The 18,770-nt window shown below is 46.2% G+C and overlaps 1 protein-coding gene across 2 annotated transcripts in view; it reads left to right on the top strand.

Moving 5' to 3' along the window:
* Positions 1 to 16,947, top strand: part of KPNA7 (karyopherin subunit alpha 7) — a 30,096-nt gene extending 13,149 nt beyond the window's left edge. Inside the window, exons 4-10 of one of the 2 annotated variants that reach the window (XM_070484197.1) lie at positions 3,171 to 3,253; positions 3,679 to 3,947; positions 5,277 to 5,359; positions 7,456 to 7,719; positions 9,086 to 9,319; positions 11,083 to 11,265; positions 16,445 to 16,947. In XM_070484197.1, the coding sequence (XP_070340298.1) occupies positions 3,171 to 3,253; positions 3,679 to 3,947; positions 5,277 to 5,359; positions 7,456 to 7,719; positions 9,086 to 9,319; positions 11,083 to 11,265; positions 16,445 to 16,801 (1,473 nt within the window). In that variant the 3' untranslated portion in view covers positions 16,802 to 16,947. Of the gene's footprint in view, positions 1 to 3,170; positions 3,254 to 3,299; positions 3,416 to 3,678; positions 3,948 to 5,276; positions 5,360 to 7,455; positions 7,720 to 9,085; positions 9,320 to 11,082; positions 11,266 to 16,444 lie in introns of those variants that run through there. The other variant, XM_070484196.1, reaches the window with a different exon arrangement.
* The last annotated feature ends 1,823 nt before the right edge of the window (positions 16,948 to 18,770 follow it).

The following is an 18,770-nucleotide window of genomic DNA, read 5'->3' as shown; positions in this document are numbered from 1 at the left end:
GAGCCTTCTATTGCCTTATTATTCTGTCTAGTTGTTCCATCCATTACTGAGTGTGGGGTTTGAAATCTCCAACTGTTATTGTTGAGTTCTCTATTTCTCCCTTCACTTCTGTCAGTTTTCGCTGCATGTTGGGGCCATTGGGTGCATATATGTTTATAATATATCTTTTTGATGGATGAATTGACTCATTATAAAATATCCTTCTTTGTCTTTAACAATAAATTTTGCCTTAAAGTTTGCTTTGTCTAATATTAGCATATCCTCTTCAGCTCTCTGGTTACTGTTGGCATGGTATATTGTTTTCAATTCTTTTACTTTCAACTCATTTATGCCTTTGAATCTAAAGTGTGTCTCTTGTAGACAGCATATTGTTGGGTCATGTTTTTTTAAACCCATTCTGCCAATTCTTGCCCTTTATTGGGAGTGTTTAATGTATTTAAATTTAATGCAATTACTAAGATAGGTTTTATGTCTGCCATTTTGCTATTTGTTAGCTGTGTGTCTCATGTCTTTTTTGTTCCTCTATTCCTCCATTACGACGTCTTTTCTACTAAACAGATATTTTCCAGTTTAATATTTTAATTTCCCTGTTGTTTCTTTTACTATGTTTTTTGAATTATTTTCTTAGCGTTTGCCCTGGGGATAATTAACATCTTATAACAGTTAGTTTGGAGTAATACCAACTTAATTTCAATAGTAAACAAGACTTTGCTCCTACATAGCTTTGTTCCTTGCCTACCTCCTTTTGCATTATTGTCATACAAGTTACCTCTTTATACATTGTGTACCCATTAATATAGATTTGTGATTATTGCTATATGCAGTTGTCTTTTAAATCAGATAGAAGAGAGTTACAATCAAAAATACATTTATAGTCTTTTATATGTACCAATATGTTTACCTTTACTGGTGTTCTTGATTTTTTCGTGTGACTTGAATTATTGGCTAGCTTCTAGTACCTGAAGAACTCTCTTCTTATAGAGTAGGTTTACTAACAATGGATTCTCTCAGTTTTTGTTTATCTGGGGATCTCTTAATTTCTTTTTTATCATGATAGTTTGCTGAATATGGAATGCTTGCTTTGACAGTCTTTCCTTCAGCATTTTGAAAATGTCATCCTGCTGCTTTCTGGTCTCCATGCTTCTGGTGATAAATCAGCTCTTGATTATATTGAGGCGTCATGCATAATGAATTGATCTCTGCTCATTTCAAGATTCTGTCTTTGTTTTTGGTATTCAGCAGTTTGATTATGACATGTCCAGGTGCAGATCTCTTGGAGTTTTTCATATTAGGAGCTCGTGGAGCTTCTCAGATGTGATTAATTTTTTAATCAAATTTGGGATGTATTTGGAAATCATTTCTTCAAAAATGCTTTCTGCACCTTTCTCTCTTTCCTCTCCATCCTATTATGCATATGTTGGTATGCTTGATGGTATCTCACAGATCCATAAGCATCTGTTAATTTTCATCTTCATTCTTTTTTATCTTCCTCAGAATGGGTAATCTTAATGGACCTATCTTCAAGTTCACTGGTTGTTTATTCTCTGTGCTCAAATCTGCTCTTGTGCCCCTTTAATGAATTTTTCATTTCAATTGTTGTATTTTCCAATTCCAGAATTTCTAGTTGATTCCTATTTATAGTTTCTATCTCTTCACTGATAGCCTCTATGTGGTACAACATCAACCCTCTACTTTCCTTTAGTTATTTAGACATGATTTTCCTTACTTCTTAGAACATATTTCAAGTCTTTGTCTAGTAAGTCCAATGTCTGGGTTCCACAGGCACAATTTCTATCAATGGCCTTTTTTTTTTTCTTGTATACATGCTGTACTTTGCATGTCTTTTAATTTCTTTGACAACTGGTCATTTAACATAATGTGGCAACTTTGCATATCAGATCCTTCCTCCCCTTGCCCAGGATTTGTTGTTGTTGTTTATTTGTTCAGTAACTTGCAGAACTAATTTTGCAAAGTCTGTATTTTTTGTCACGGGTGGCCACTGAATTCTCTGCTCAGTTAGCTTACTGGTCGGCTAATTATTGGACAGAGATTTCCTTAACACTTGGGGAACACTTTGGGAAACCAAAAATTCATCCAGTCTTTGCCAAGGAGTGCTGTGTGCTTGTTGGGGCATGCCTTCAACACTCAGCCAGGTAGTTGATAACACTGCCTTCAACTTTCACTTCCCACTTGCACAGAGCCTTAAAGTCATCCAGAGGTGAGCACTCAAGGGCCTTCTCAGTATTTTGTGAGCATGCGCACAGCCCTATACAGGCACATTACCTTCCAGATTTTCAGGAAAATGTTGGAGCTTTCAAAGCCCCAATGAACATCTCATTCCCAGGCTTTTCCTTTTAAGTTTTTTCGTTAGTCTATTGTTTGCCCCCAACTGTTATCTGCCTCCCCCCACCAAGCAGCTATGAACTTAAACAACTGCCTCTAATTGTTTTTAACAAATATCCCCAGGGAAAAGACTTTATACATTGTGTGAGCTCTGAGTCAAATAAAGAGAATCTTACAAATAGGATCTCCCAGGAAACCACCAGACAGGTCAAATAATAATTCTCTGGGAATGAGGCTTTAACTGGTTCTGCCTCCTCCAGTGGCTCCTGGGTTGTTGGTTTCAGGGCTATCGTAGAGCTGGGGGATGGGTGGGAATGAGGTAAGGCAAAATGCTGCAACGCTCACTGTTCTTACTGGGAGTTAGACATTTTTCTTGAGATTTAGACCTTTTTCTTGCATAAACTCTTTTGGGCTTAAATAAAACAAGTTGCGGCAAGCCTTTGGTCCGTTTCTAGAGTCCTGAAAAGGTTGATTCTGACTATTTTTGTCAGCTTTCTTGTTGCTCTCATGGAGGAGAGAATTTTTGGAGGTCCTTATTCTTCCATCATTGCTGACATCCACTAGCATGTTCTTGCTGCGTGGGATAAAAAGGTGCTGGGACCCAAGCAATGATAGGATTTACCCCTCCCCGAGAGCATGAGGAGTGCTCCACAGATCTGTGAGACCTATGAGACCACCAAATTTTCTTCCCTCCCCTGATACAGACCAGCATGCAGATTAGGACATCCTGTTCAAGCCAACCTGTTTGAATCAGATAAATGGCCGGACTAGATGATCTTCCATGTTCCTTTTGGCAGAGACTCTGACCTGAATGTGTCTCCTTGCAGATCAACCTCACCCTGCAAGAAATAATCAACGGTGTGAATGCCTCAGATCCAGACTTATGTTTCCAGGCCACCCAGGCAGCCAGGTATCACCAAACAGACTTGTGTTTACAGGTTCACAGCTAGAAACGAGCGTCACTGGCCTATTTGGTTTCTTGGCAGTGGCAAAATCCCACACGATGTAAGAAAAGGCTAGTCCCTCCAAAAGTGAGAGGAAATTGCTCCCCTACACTGTCCTTGAGAACAACGTAAGATATGCAAGTGTTGTCAGAAATGAATGGCTTAATTTAAATTGGCCCCTACAGGAATCTTGGCTCATAGATAACACCTGAGGGGGAGAATGTTTCTTCATCCCAGTGAAGTGCTATAGGCTGAACTCAAGGAGATTAAGTAGCTGTGGCCCAGCTGCTTGTCTCATTTGATAGTCAGGCATGCCAAGACCATCTATAAAGGAGGTTATTAATACCTGCTTCGTATGACTTGTTTTTGTTCTTTCTCTTTCCTTGCAAAGGAAAATGCTGTCCCGGGAAAGGAACCCTCCTCTAAAACTGATTATTGAAGCAGGGCTCATTCCCAGGCTGGTGGAGTTCCTGAAGTCATCGCTTCACCCCTGCTTGCAGTTCGAGGCAGCCTGGGCTCTGACCAACATCGCTTCGGGGACCTCGGAGCAGACTCGAGCCGTCGTGGAAGGGGGAGCCATCCAGCCTCTGGTGGAGCTTCTGTCTTCCCCTCATATGACTGTGTGTGAACAGGCAGTGTGGGCCCTCGGTAACATAGCAGGTGAGCCTCTCCCCCTTGAAGGACTAAGAAAACGGCAGGCCAGGCAGTGGCATGCTGTGGGAGTTCTTTGGGTAGTATTGTGGGCCTGATACTCTAAGTACCTAGACATGCTGGGAAAAGCACAACAGGCTTTTCCAAAATTCAGGGTCAAGTTCAGAGGCCAAAGATTGAAGCTGAAGCCAGACAATGCAGTATGTACTGAAGCTACATGTGGCCTGGGGACGTCTGCCAATACCGGGGTCCTACGGCCTCAGGTCTTAGTTGAGCTTTAGGAACAAAAGACATGTCTTTGGTCAATGTAGGGGTTTATGATAGACCCTTACATAACCCAGGACCCTAAAGGATCTTACTTCCAGTGACAGTTGCCAAGGGAACATGCAAAACAAGTTTCCTTAGTTGGGGTAAAAGTCCACCCTGAAAACATAGTCCTAAGACTGGCCTGGTGGATTTGCACGAGCTGGGGAGGTCGTGCTACAGGATTAGAAGCTCCAGGATTCCTGGCTGAATATAAATACAGTGCTCTGGGGGAAACGCACTCAATTAGGCCCCTCAGGATTTTGGCAAATTAAGCTCAGCCAAATATCAGCAATTTCAAGTTCAGAGAATTAACAGCCCGCCATGACTGAGTCAGCAGAAACAACGGTATGATTAGACCTCCAAGGATTTGAGATATTGGGATTAGCAAAGGCAGAACATAAAGTTATTCTGCTTTTTTTAAGTGCTTGCAAAAATAAGGCACCTATTAGAGGGCCTTTGCTTCTCATTTGGCTTGGTTCGGTGAGGAACAGGCAAAACTGGGTGGTATGATGTAACGTGTGCCTTGCCTGATGGTTTAAGAATTGTCAACTGAGGCTCCTACGGTCTAAAAATTGGTATTCTAGCCAAAGTGGCAGACGGCTGATGGCTAGCATCTATCCATCTCCCAGACTTTGTTCTGAGTCGCATTTGCAAGTTACTACCCTGTGCCAAAGTCTTCTGGGAGGACAAGCTGGTCTGCAGTGGCCTTCCTCTTCCTGAGGACTGTGCTGTGAAATGCCACCAGCATTTAGAGCCCACTGCCTGGGCCCAGTTGGCTGCCTCCTTGATGCATCCGCAGACTCTGCTTATAGAAATCGTTGCTGCGTGGTGCCTGCTTTTCACATCAGGCCTATCCACCCAACTGACGTGTTGCAGACCCAGGATCTAGTTCATGGCTGTACCATCTACTTGCCCAATCAAGGAATGAGTTTTGACCTCTCAGCCTTTGCACAGATTTTTTAAAAAATTAGTCACCCACCCCAGGATTGTCTTTGTTCCCTCTTTGAATGTCATGTTCTTATCTGTTTGCAGGTGATGGCCCAGAATTCAGAGACATTGTCATCTCAAGCAATGTCATCCCACAGCTGCGGGCCCTGATTTCATCAACCACACCAGTGAGTGTCTTCAAATTAGACAACCTAGCTTGGTAACAAGTTCCCAAAGTTGGGAAACTGGGGAAGTACTTCCAAATTCATGCTCCATCATGTGGTTGCTGCCTGGCCCCTTGTGACAGCAATTATAAACAAGGCCTAGGACTGAATACCACTTTGGGTAGAAATTGGTCCAAATTTGTTTTCAGGGGAGAAGTGCTGATCTTTTGGGGTCACTAGAAGAGGTCTGTTAAAGTTTTCCTAAGCTTACATCCTGCAAAAGTAGATGGATAAGCTCTCCATGCAAGGCACACAGACAGAATTAGTGGCTTACCACTAATTCCCGGGTAACAGGGTTTAGAGCTGAACCTTAGAGTCAAAGTTGATTGATATGGTGACAATAGATGACTGCCTGGATTAGGAATTAAATTTGGGCTCTAGATTCGCCTCAAACAAAAATGAAGAGAAGCTGGCTTTCCAAAAGCCAAAGGAATACACACCCAGCCCTCAAAGTGGGAGAAAATCTGGCGTGGTTGAACCCGGAAAAGGCTGGCATGACTAAGGGAGTTTGCAAGGAGAGAGCGGTGTGAGATGGCAAGTAGGGTGAGGGACTTAGACATCATCCTGATGGCAAAGGCACGCCTGTGGAGGATTTTGAAGTAGGAAGTGAAGGTCTGATCTTTTAGAAAGACCCTTCAGGTTGCTTGTTGTAGGCACTGTAGCAGAGGGACATGGTGACGCATGTGGACCTGGGATGCTGCTGTGCTGGACATGGAAGGGAGACAGAAAGAAGCTAGGATGCTGTCAGGTTTGGGGTTAGGTCGCCTAGATGACATTCCTCCTAGAGAAGTGGGGAGGAGGAAAGGAAAAAGGAATCGGAGTCTTCGTTGTACGTGCGAAGTTGAAGCGAGTGAGAGGCACCATCGCCGCAATGGCAGGTAGACAGATAGGAGGGTCTGGCTGATCATATGTGCACGCAGGTGTCGTCCAGCTTGGCAAGGCCAGCTAGAGCTGAGGTCAGCAGCCTAACCTGGCCAGCTGCTTGCTTTTGTAAATAAAGTGTTACTGGTGCACAGCCATGCCCATTTATTTACCCACATATTGTCTGTGGCTTCTGCAGTGTCACAAGGGCAGAGATCTCTAGTCGCGACAGAGACCATGTGGCCCACAAAGCTGAAAATGTTTACTATCTGGCCCTTTACAGACAAAGTTTGCCAACCCCTGACCTAGAGTATGAGGAGAGCCTGGGAGCAAGTCCTGGGGGCTCCAATATTCAGAAGTCAGGCAGAACCTGCCAAGGAGACGGAGAAGAAGCAGCCAGCCGGTTTGGCAATAGAAAACCGGGTTTGGCGTCACAGATGCCAAGAAGAGCTTTCTCAAAAGGGAATGACTGGCTACTAAATTTAGCTGAGGGGCACAGTAACTTTAGGACTGGAAAGCAGCTGTTGGATTTGGTGACTTGAAACGAACTGATTTCAACACTGACTACAAAGAAGTGGGGACAGAATCTGGACTAGAAGGGTGGGGGAACAAATGGGAATCTGTGAGGTAGACAGTGCCTGCGGATGCCTCCTTGAGGCTAGACTCTGAAACATAGAAGTGGGTGATGGCTGGAAAGGTGCCAAGAGTTGGGGTTGAAGGTCGCAGAGTATGTTTCTATACTGGTGGGAGTGATCCAGAGGATGGAGATGATCCTGGGGCCAGAATCTTCAAAGGCAAAAAGTGATGGGATCCAGATGTTGGGTAGGACGGCTGATCCTCAAATAGAAGGTCAGCAATGTGGTTATGACAAGTCGGTGGACTGCTGGGAAGACCAGGTAATTCCTGCTTGGTTTTGTTTTGTCGGTGAAAAATGAAATTAGGTCATCAATTGATTCGAGTGGGGAAGGACATTTTGGAGAATATAAGGAAACCTCTGTCTAACATTTGAACATGAAACAAAACATAAAGCTCGTTCTCTGTCGCTAGTATACATTACTACCTAGAACAAATTCCTGTTTGAAGCTCAAACGCTTTGGTTCATGCTGGTCGATGATATCGATTAAAGATGGCAAGGACACACGGCCATTTGCATTTTTCCTTCCTGGCACCTGATGCTGGAGGCAGTCTCCTCGTTACAGATCACGTTTCTGCGGAACATCACGTGGACCCTGTCCAACCTGTGCCGAAACAAGAACCCGTACCCTTGCGAAAGAGCAGTGAAGCAAATGCTGCCCGTCCTCTCCCGCCTCCTTCAGCACCAGGACAGCGAGGTTCTCTCGGACGCCTGCTGGGCCCTGTCCTACCTCACCGATGGCTGCAATGATCGCATCGGCCAAGTGGTTGACATCGGCGTCCTGCCCAGGCTGGTGGAGCTCATGACCAGCTCGGAACTCAACGTCTTGGTAAATGTCCCAGGTGCCATCTGTCCCTGGATGGGCCTTCAGATGAGAGTCTGTAAATCAGATTCAGTCTAGCAAGTTCTGTCTCTCCACCCCCAGCTGTTTACCTAGAACCAAGCTTGTCTTCTGCATTTCCCTGGTTTCTGCCACTCTAGCCAAGGACTTGAATCTATTTTCTCCTAAAATTCCAGTGGGTATTAAGTAATTTACTTTTTCTTAATCTGATACCTAGAAAATACAGAAAAGCACCAAATTAAAATTGCGTATAATCCCTCCACCCAATGAACTGTCCTTTTGTGGCGTTTCTTTCTAGTGGTCTATGCATCGAGACATTAACAAGTTGGCTTATACGGGTGTGTGTGTTTGTTAATGTAAAACTCATTGTAACACTTGAATTTCTTACTCAAGTATAAAAGAGAGTTTCCTCTTATCCTCTCTCTGGTTTGTTCTCTTAGACTACTTCAGATAGAGATGAAAAGTAAAACCAACATTAAATACTTTGCTACGTTATGAAATGTGTCACTTACATAAGACATCTCTTGAAACCATAGTTCAAACTTGCAGGTGCTCCTCTTGACATCTGTGCCTAATGTTCATGAACATCTCTTCCAAGATGATCATAATATTCCTCGGAGGTCAAGGTCAGTTTAGGGGTAGTGCTGGGGGCATGAAGGATGTGAAGAGAATATCGACAGGAAGTTGCTTATTGTGGGGGTCTGGGACCCAACTGGAGCCATCCTGACAAGGCTACTTCCACTTCTCGTTTGAATAACAGATGCCTAACACAATAGGCTAGGAAAACTCTGGAACTGTTGATGGGTGACTCTGGGGCTGCCACTACAGTGCAGAGAAACCAAAAGAAATCCACAGTCAGCCCCCCTAGGACGGTTGCTGTCTTGAGCCCATTTGTGGACCCATCCTGGGAACCTTCAGAGTTATAGCGAGGGGGTTTGTGAATACACCAGAAAATGCCATTGGGATTCCCATGAGCTCCAATTAAATATACAACAGAAGCTTGATACTGGTGCTAAATACAAATTCAGTAGAAATTATGACATTATAAACACTATAATCCACTTAGCAATTTTCCCACTGTAAGGAGATGAAAGGACAGCATCACTTCTTGATAAAGGCATGCCTCGACCTCCATCTCACTTGAGCTGGGAAGTCTCAGGAGGCTGACAAGTACCTTTAAACTGCATAAATGGCGTGATGTGCTGAATGATAAGGATCATTATTCACAGGCTTCCAGAGAGCCACCCGTATAGTATGACCAACGTTTGGGAGGGCGCAGTGCTTGGGGTGATCATCACCCTCCACTGTGATAAATTTGCAATACTTGGTTACACCTCTAACCTTCTTCTTCCAGACGCCCTCTCTCCGCACTGTGGGGAACATCGTCACGGGAACCGATCACCAGACCCAGGTGGCTATTGATGCCGGCATGCTGAGCGTTCTTCCCCAGCTCCTGATGCACCCCAAGTCCTCCATCCAGAAGGAGGCAGCCTGGGCCCTGAGCAACGTGGCCGCAGGGCCCTGCCAGCACATCCAGCAGCTCATTGCTTGCGGCATGCTGCCTCCGCTGGTGGCTCTGCTAAAAAACGTAAGTGGCGTACTTGGCGTCTGTGACAAAAGGCTACTTTCCAACTGGCCCTGTGTTAACTCCTTTGGGAATCCAGACGCAGGCTAAGGAGCAAGTTAGTTGAGATCTCAACAAAGCTGTAAAACCTTAGTTTGCTGGTTCTCCCTGAGAAAAAGGAAGAGCATTCCATTTTGGACAACCCATTAAAAATCTAGAAGACTGAATAGGCATTGCTCAATGAAGGGGTGACCCTATCACTCAAAGATCTGGAAAAATCTTGAGCTGGGAAATATTGGCTTATCTCTAGGTGGTGTTAAAAGAATACGCCATCAAGTCTGTTCTTGCCAAAAGAGGGAGGTGATTTCGTTTTGTTTCAGGAGGAAAAATGTATCAGTTTCTGGTGATAATATACACCGAAGAAAGGTGACCTTTTCAGTGTAAAAATCACATTGATTAAAGTGGTAATACACACGGAAAATCCAGACATAAAAGTAGAAAACACAATGAAGCTTCCTTCTTCCTCCTGACTCCCATTTCCCTTCCCGAGGGCAACTACCATCGTCAGCATTTCTTTTTGTCACCTTTTAGTGGAGAAGCTATGTTTAAACCACCTACATGTGAAACAAGTCAGAGGTGGTTACCTTAGGTTGGAGGTGGGGAAGTAGGTGGAATAGGATGGGAAAGAGAAGCTACTGGTGGTGGTCCTGCTCCCAGGGTGGAGGGTGGGTTCCCAGGAGGTATGAAAAGGTAGGCCAGGTGTGTGATCCAAATCACAGCATCTTCCGATCTATTCGACACTTCCTATCCTGCTGCGAGTCTGTCCGCATTCCAATCAGAAACATCCAGTCATGAATCACGGAGTAATCTTATTTCAAACCATGCCTGTTGCACTATAACTTGGAGCCAGAAGTTGTTGGTTTGGGTTTTTGATCTTATTTTAAACCGAGGTCACAGTTTTCCCCAGCCATAAGATGGGAGGAACTCCTGCCCAGGGATGGGAGGATTCACGATAAATTATTCCCATATTTCTGGGCCAAGACCTTTTTATAAGCGTAAGGGATCCGTTGAGTGATATTTCAGTGGCCTTCCTCTGTCACTTCTGGCCTGGCTCCATCCCCAAGATCACGTCTGTGTGCTCAGCTTTGTGGCTATGCAGCTGCTTGTCCAAAGTTTCACTGGGCCAGAAAGAGAAGAAATGTAGGCATAGGCCACTATCATTGAAAATTCCAAGCATAATGCCTGAATTGGTTTATGTTCTATTTTTCCCGTAACCTGACTTAAGGAAGTGGATCTGTTTGAACTTAGAACCTTTCCTCTAAGACTCCATATGACTCTGCCTGCCTGTTTTTTGGCCTCTCAGAAAATGCCATCTTCTGGGGCCAGCCTGGTGGTGTACTGGTTAAGTTTGTATGCTCCGCTTTGGTGGCCTGGGATTAGCAGGTTGGGATCCCAAGTGTAGACCTACCACCACTCGCCAAACCACACTGTGGTGGCAGCCCACATAAAATAAAGGAAGATTGACACAGATGTTAGCTCAGGGCCAATCTTCCTCAGGTAAAAAGAGGAAGATTGGCAGCAGATGTTAGCTCAGGGCAAATCTTCCTCACACATACACACAAAAATACCATCTTCTCAAGAACTAGAGGCAGGTTGCCAAGATATTCTATGTAAATTGCACATGTCATCCTGGCTGTCACCAGCCTACCTAGAAACTGAACCAAGTTAGCATCACTCCATTGAAGTTCTTCGGGATCTGTAAAGGACATAAATTTCTCTTTCTGCAGGGAGAATTTAAAGTCCAGAAAGAGGCGGTCTGGACAGTGGCTAACTTCACAACTGGGGGCACCGTGGACCAGTTGATCCAGCTTGTCCGCTCTGGAGTCTTGGAGCCACTGGTGAATCTGCTCACCATCCAAGACCCCAAAATTGTTCTCATCATCCTTGACATCATCTCTTTTATCCTCCAGGTGAGCTGTTCTGAACAGGTTGGTTCTAAACAGCAGTCTCCAAATTTAAGATGTTTCATTTGGTTCTTAAAACCCAAGTAGGATTCTCTTTCCTCTCCACTTCCCACCCCGTCTCCCTGTCCACACATCCTATGGATAACAACAATGAGAGGCCTTTTAAAGAAAGTCTATCTTCATTTCTCAAAGGAGTGTCCTTGTTCCCAGCCCTGTTTTAGATGCTCAGGATACAACGAGCAAAGTCCTTGTTTTAATAGAGCTTATGTATTAGTGGGGAGGGGAACAGACACAACACGTGAGTAAAATACACCTGATGAAGGGGAAGCCACTGATGGCTCGGAGTAGGGAGGGGATGGTGATTGCTTACGCCATATGTCAGGAGAAACTTCTCTGAGGAAGAACACTTGAGCAAAGACCTGAAAGAAGTGAGTGAGTTGTGTGGCTATCTGGGGAAGAGCATTCTAGGTGAAAGGAATAGCAAGGAGGAGGGTGTGGCCAGAGCGGAGCAAAGGGGTGGAAGGTGGCGTGCAATCAGGCTCATGGCATCCAGGCGCCAGACCACTTAAGGTCTGTGAGAACTTTGACTTTTCTGAGTGAGGTGGAGAAACCAACTGAAGGTTTGAAGTAGGAAAGAATAGTGAGCCACGTGACTGGCTCTTTTAGAAGGCTAAAACACAGGACACACTTGAAGGAGCAGCAAGAAGTTGGCAGGGATAGATCCTGAGGGACCATAGTAGACTTCCTTTTCCATTCAACTATGTGGCTGGGAGAATGGACGACAAAGTCTTGAATTAGAATTCTAGAAAAGTCTTATTTCTGAAATAAAGGTAGGTGAAGCCAATATTTCCATACTATTTGTGTCAGTTCTATATTGCTGCATAACAAATTACCTCTTAGTGGGCTTAAACATTATTTCAAATAGTGGCTGGGTTAGGAATCTAGGGGCAGCTTAGCTGGATGGTTCTGGCTCAGGGTCTCTCATAAAGTTCAAGATGTCAACTGGGGCTGCAGTCTCATCTGAAGGCTTGATGGAGGCTGGAGGATCAGCTTCCAAGGTGACTCACGCACACGCCTGGCAAGTTATTCTTCCCACGTGGACCTCGCCATAGGACAGCTTGAGTGTCCTCACATCATGTCAGCTGACTTCTTCCGGGGTGGGTGACCTGAGAAGGCAAGGCAGAAGCCCCAGTGACTATTATGACCTATAAAGGAGGTCATCTTAACAACACCCTATTGGTTACTCTGATCAGCCCTATTCAGCATGGGAGGGGACTACACAAAGGCATGAATACGAGGAGGCAGGGATCATCTGGGGCCATCTTGGAGGCTGGCTACATTCATTTGCTTAAAGGTCCTTTCATATGCGACTAAGCTATTTGAAAAGTTTCAAAGTAACACCAGGGAACTCCTTTTAAAAGCCCACTTGAAGCGTCCTTTTCATGTAACTGTCTTGGAAAGAACTGACCTGAATCAAGAAGAGATCTGAAATATAGCCCAATTAGACACGAAGACTTTGAGTGAACCGCACAAAGAGGACAGGCTTGGCAGCCGGTCGACAAAGTTGGACGTAACAAACTTGGGAAAGCACACTTTGTAGGCTATAAAAATTTAATGTCATCTGCTTCATTTAAACTAAACACTTGGGATTTTTTTCTTGGCGAGTCTGGGCAGATTGCCTCTGCTGGACCAGTGAAGCCCTGGATCAGAGGGACATCGGACAGTAGGTTAGAAAGATCAAGATGAGACAGGAGAACGCTTCAAATGGGCAGCACACTGCAGTGGAGGTTCTTTGAAGTAACTTTGGGGCCATTTGCTTTTCATCAAGGTCCAAACTCCTTCTCCAGAGCTCCTACTGCCCTGGGTCATCCCCTACTTTCCAGGTTGCTGTCTGAGGCTGACCTAGCACATTGGTTCCTGTCTCACATTCTTGACTCAAAGCTGATAACTCATCTTGGACCAACAGATAGGACTAGAGGGTATCAAGACTTAGATGCATGGTATAAACTTGCATCAGGTAAACAATATGGCCTAAGGAATGTTTAATTTGATCCATAGGAGGTTTTTTATTACTGCTCACAAAACAGCAAGCAGACCCATCAGGATATGACGCCAAAGTTCTCCCTCCTTCTCCCTCCGTCTCCCCCTCCCTCCCTCTCTCTCCCACCCCCCTCTTCCCCTCTCCCCCCTCTCTCCCCCCTCTCTCCCCCCTCTCTCCCCCCTCTCTCCCCTCTCCCCCCTCCCCTCTCTCCCTCCCCCCCCTCTCTCCTCTCTCCCTCACCCCTCTCTCCCACCCCCCTCTTCCCCTCACCCCCCTCACCCCCCTCTCTCCCCCTCTCTCCCCCTCTCTCCCCCCCTCTCCCCCTCTCTCCCCCTCTCTCCCCTCCCCCTCCCCCCTCTCTCCCCCTCCCCCTCTCTCCCTCCCTCCTCCCCCTCTCTCCCTCCCCCTCCCTCCCCCCTCCCTCCTCCCCCTCACCCCTCTCCCCCTCCCCCCTCACCCCCTCTCTCCCCCCTCTCTCCCCCCTCCCTCCCCCTCTCTCCCCCTCCCTCCCCCTCTCTCCCCCTCTCTCCCCCCTCCCTCCCCCCTCCCCCTCTCTCCCTCCCCCCTCCCCCTCTCTCCCTCCCTCCTCCCCCTCTCTCCCTCCACCTCCCTCCCCCCTCCCCCCTCCCCCCTCTCCCCCTCCCCCTCCCCCCTCCCCCTCTCCCCCTCCCCCCTCACCCCTCCCCCTCTCCCCCTCCCCCCTCCCCCCTCCCCCTCCCCCTCCCCCTCCTCTCCCCCTCCTCTCCCCCTCCTCTTCCCCCTCCTCTTCCCCCTCCTCTCCCCCTCCTCTTCCCCCTCCTCTCCCCCTCCTCTCCCCCACCCCTCTCCCCCTCCTCTCCCCCTACCCCTCTCCCCCCTCCCCATCACCCTCCCCCCTCTCTCCCCCTCTCCCCCTCTCCCCCTCTCCCCCTCTCCCCCCCTCTCCCCCTCTCTCCCTCCTCTCCCCCCTCCCCCGCCACTCCCCCCTCCCCCCTCCCCTCTCCCCCTCCTCTGTCCCCCCCTCCCCTCCCCCCTCCCCTCCCCCTCTCTCCCCCTTCCCCTCTCTCCCCCTCCCTCCCCCTTCCCCTCTCTCCCCCTCCCTCCCCCTTCCCCCCTCTCCCCCCTCCCCTCCCCCTCTCTCCCCCTCCCCCTCTCTCCCCCTCCCCCTTCTTCCTCCCCCCTCCCCCTTCCCTCTATCCCTCCCTCCCTCCTTCTCCCCCTCTCCCCCTCCTTCTCCCACAGCTTCCTTCAAATATGCTGTTTATCGAATATGCATAATTATGCATACTATGCAGCACTTACTCCTTCACCACTTGGTCCTTGCTCTTCCTTTTCCTGGGGAATGCTGTTATCCTATGATTGACCCTGGCAAAACACTATTCATTAAGAACTCATCTTATTTTCCAAGCCTTCTGCACACATCTTCTATAAATTAAATCTCTGGTAGTTTGTTATAGTTTAAAAAGTATAATATGATAATTGTCTCCTCCAATACCATGAGTTATGAAAGGCCTCCTTTAAATCACATCTTGATCTGGAGTTTTGTGTGCCTGGCCCGCAGTATATGTACGAATGTTTAAATAGCCATGGATGATAAATCCAATGACCAGCATTGGATTCAATCCACTCACGTTGTTTGTTTCTGGGGACTTCGGTATTTGCTAGGGTGTGGCTTCTGTGACTAAGTGTTACCGCCCAAGTGGGCTTGTCTGGCTGCCGCAAGACATGCCAGTAGTCAGGAGGCAAGGTGGTAGGAGAGAAAAGACTTTATTACAGCTTGCCAGCAAGAGGGAAGATGGCCGCCGGCTCATGTCCAAAAGAACCATCTCACAGGACAAAGACTACAGGCCAGTTATATGTGGGCTGGTCTCCAGGTGGGGGACGTGGCTGGTCTCTGGGTGGGGCAGACATCTGGTCCCAGTTCCTGGTAGTCCTTTGTTTTTACTGGATATGCATCAGAGAATGGAGCAGTGGCCCTCTCCCCTGATCTTTCAGTTGTCATTGATGATGGCCATCAGCATAGGCTCTTTGCCTGGGCGTCATCACATTCCTAAGGAACTCAAAAGAGCAAAAGTTACCATCTTAAAGCAGCTGGGATGGGCTAGTTAGTCAGAGGTCATTTAAAGTTACGATATGGTTTATTTTCTACAATATTGACTTCCCTTATGTCAACCTTGCCTTGAGCCGGTATCATAAGGGTCTCCCGTCTTGTCTTGCAAGGGTTCCCAGGGAGTGCAGGGCCAGGACATCTGCATGTGCAGAGCATCACTTGATGATTCTTTCAAACTGGCATTTAAAACAATTTCCTTGAATTAGAAGGGGGTGTCTACTAAATAGTGATAGTGGTATATTTTTGGATGGTAGCATATTCAGCAAAAGGAGTATTGTATCTTGTGCAATGAAGATAAATATAACCACAATGGGGAGGAGATCATGCAATTTTAAACCCATTTGGGAAAAGTGGAACTGCGACTGCACATTCTAGAAAGGGAGTGACAAATAAAAATGGCAAGCAATAGGATATATCGGAGTATATGAGGAAGCCATTTGGTATAAACCTAATTCGGCCTGACTTTGTTTTTTCCAAAAGGGCCTGACTGTGGCTGTTGAGCACGCATTGTATATCTGCTTAGACATTTCCTGTGGCCAGAACAAAGGCCCTTGAGATAAAGGTGCAACTTCCCCCCACATTGGCATTTCCTTAGGGATAAGCATTTCTCCTTAGGCTAGGAACTGATTGCTGCACTCACCTTTGACCACCCAGCTCACCTGTGACCACTCAGCTGGAGACAACAGACTGCCACCCTGCTGTGTTCACTGAGACAGAAGACCTACCTGCTGTTTCCATCAATCGCTGTGCCAACAGAGCAGCCTCGCGACTATTGTGAAAGGGACATTTCAATCCTATGTGAAACATCCTCTCTGGGGGTATATAACCACTCCGTGCACCCCACTTCTTTGGTGCCCTTTCTTCCTTCGGGAAGAAAGGCCCCGGGTCATGGTCCTCAGATTTCAGCTCAGAATAAACTCACCCAAATTTTCATTAATAGATTGGTTATGGATTATTTTCGTCGACAGGAGCCTTTGGTCTGGTTCCACTGACGTGAAGCTCTGTCTCCGAAGGGCATTTGCCTGGAGACTCACGTTCTCTCCTCCTGTCCACAGGCAGCAGATGTGCTTTCTGAGAAGGAAAACCTGTGTCTTCTGATAGAAGAGCTTGGCGGGCTTGATAGAATCGAGGCTTTGCAGCTCCATGAGAACCGTCAGGTTGCCCGGACTGCTTTGAACATTATCGAGAACCACTTTTGTGAGGTGAGTGACTTCAGAGTGCAAAGGAGTGCCCATACCTCCTGGCGGGCCACCTCAGCAGCTGATCACCTGGCAGGTGCCTGTGCTTTCGCTGTGAGGCGGGTGACTGGCCAGGCAGGCTTCTCTCGTGACTCAGCTCTGACTGTCTCTTCTATCCATAGCATATGGACCGTCTTTAAGGAGCAGCTTCCTAGTTCCTGGAAACTTCTCTAGTCCCATAGAAGCTTATCCTGTTGCCTCTGGTTTAGCATTTCACTTTTTTTTTTTTCCTACTTGCCTCTTTTTGGGACAGGGGAATGTGGAAGGGAGGAGATATGATGCCAGAGTGACTTTTTACTGAAAAATGCAAACAACTAGAGCGAGCTTAGCTTGTGAAAGACCATTTTGCTCCTTACTGCATTTTGTCTCTTTCCAGAATACAGTGTTTGGGGATGAACTCTACAAAAGGCTTCTAAGGGGAATAATCAGATAGCATTAGACAATTTCTTTGAAACTCTTTTCTGTAATATGTGTCATGTAAAGTTTACCATTTTAACCATTTTTAAATGTTCAGTGGCATTAAGCACATTCACGTTACTGTGCAACTATTGACACCATCCATCTCCAGAACTTTTTTCTTTCTAAACTGAAACTCTGTCCCCATTAAACACTGACTCCCCATTCCCCCACCCCCAACCCCTGGTAACTACCATTTTACTTTGTCTCTGTAAATGTGACTATTCTAAGTACCTCATATAAGCGGAATCATACACAGTATTTGTCCTTTTGTGACTACCTTATTTTGCTTACATAATGTCCTCAATGTTCATCTATGTTATAGCATATGTCAGGATTTCCTCCCTTTTTAAGGCTGAATAATATTCCATTGTATAGATATACCACGGTTTGTTTATCCATTCATTCATTGACGGATACTTGGGTTGTCCTTTTGGCTGTTGTGAATAATGTTGCTATGATTATGGGAGTACAAATATCTGTTCAAGTTCCTGCTTTCAACTGTTTTGGGTATATACCCAGAAATGGAATTCTTGGATCATATGGTAATTCTGTTTGTAATTTTTGAGGAACCACCGTACTGTTAGCCATGGTGGGTGCACCATTTTGCATTCCCACCAGCAATGCACGAGGATTCCCATTTCTTAATATCCTCACGAATACTTGCTACTTTCTGCTTTTTTGATCATAGCCATCCTAATGGGTGTGCAGTGGTGTCTCATTGTGGTTCGATTTGCGTTTGTGTTAGATACTTTTCACATGAGGAATGTGCGTTCAAAGTTCTTAAGTGGCCAGGTAAACATGGAGCCAGGGGTTTACAGAGTGAATGAGCTCTGTTAGGTGTCAAACTTGAATCATCAGAAAAATCCAGGGCCATAAGATAAATATGACCGGGTTGGTGGCTGTTGCTAACTGGAGGTAGCTAATCTTGGTTTGGGACCAAGAGGATGCTCCCAAAGTAAAGAAGACGCAGAATGGTGATTAGCATCTTCTGGGTTAAAAACCTCCTATGAAAATCTTGTCATTAGGGGTCTTATCCCTTAAAGGGGTTCAGCTCCATAGGACTTGTCCAAGGGCTCTGGGTTAAAGGCTTCTGATCTAGAAGTAACAGCTACATCCATTGTATCCTTACTATAAGATAGTGTTCTATGCATCAAAACTGCATTTGAAAAGAAGCCAGACGCAAAAGGACAATATTGTATGACGCCACTTACATGACGGACCTAGGGTAGTCAAATTCATAGAGACAGGAAGTAGAATGGTGGGTGCCAGGGGTTGAGGGAGGCAGGAAATGGGAAATGGTTTGAAGACCACAGAGTTTTGGTTTAGAAAGATGGAAAAGTTCTGGAGAGGGATGGTGGTGGTTGCACAGCAAAGTGAATGTATTTAATGCCACTTAAAAATGATTAAAGACGGTAAATTTTATGGTGTGTTTTACCACACACGAAAAAACTGCCTTTAAGGTTCATTCTGAGAAATACTTCAATGTTTCCCCCCTTCTTTCTTTCCTCCGAGGGAGCCTCGAGGCCAACTTAGAGCAAATTTCAATCCGCAGAAGATCTTAAGCAGTCAATTGTGTGGTAATAATGTGCTGAGAGCCTGGAGATGTAACAGTGTGTCTTCTCCCCCGAAGGAAGAAGAAAATGGCGTAATGTTACCAGCCCTGGACCAAGACCCGGAATTCTTA

This window comes from Equus asinus, chromosome 14, assembly GCF_041296235.1.
Source record: "Equus asinus isolate D_3611 breed Donkey chromosome 14, EquAss-T2T_v2, whole genome shotgun sequence".
Taxonomy (NCBI): domain Eukaryota; kingdom Metazoa; phylum Chordata; class Mammalia; order Perissodactyla; family Equidae; genus Equus; species Equus asinus.
This window is presented reverse-complemented; position numbering and strand designations above follow the sequence as displayed.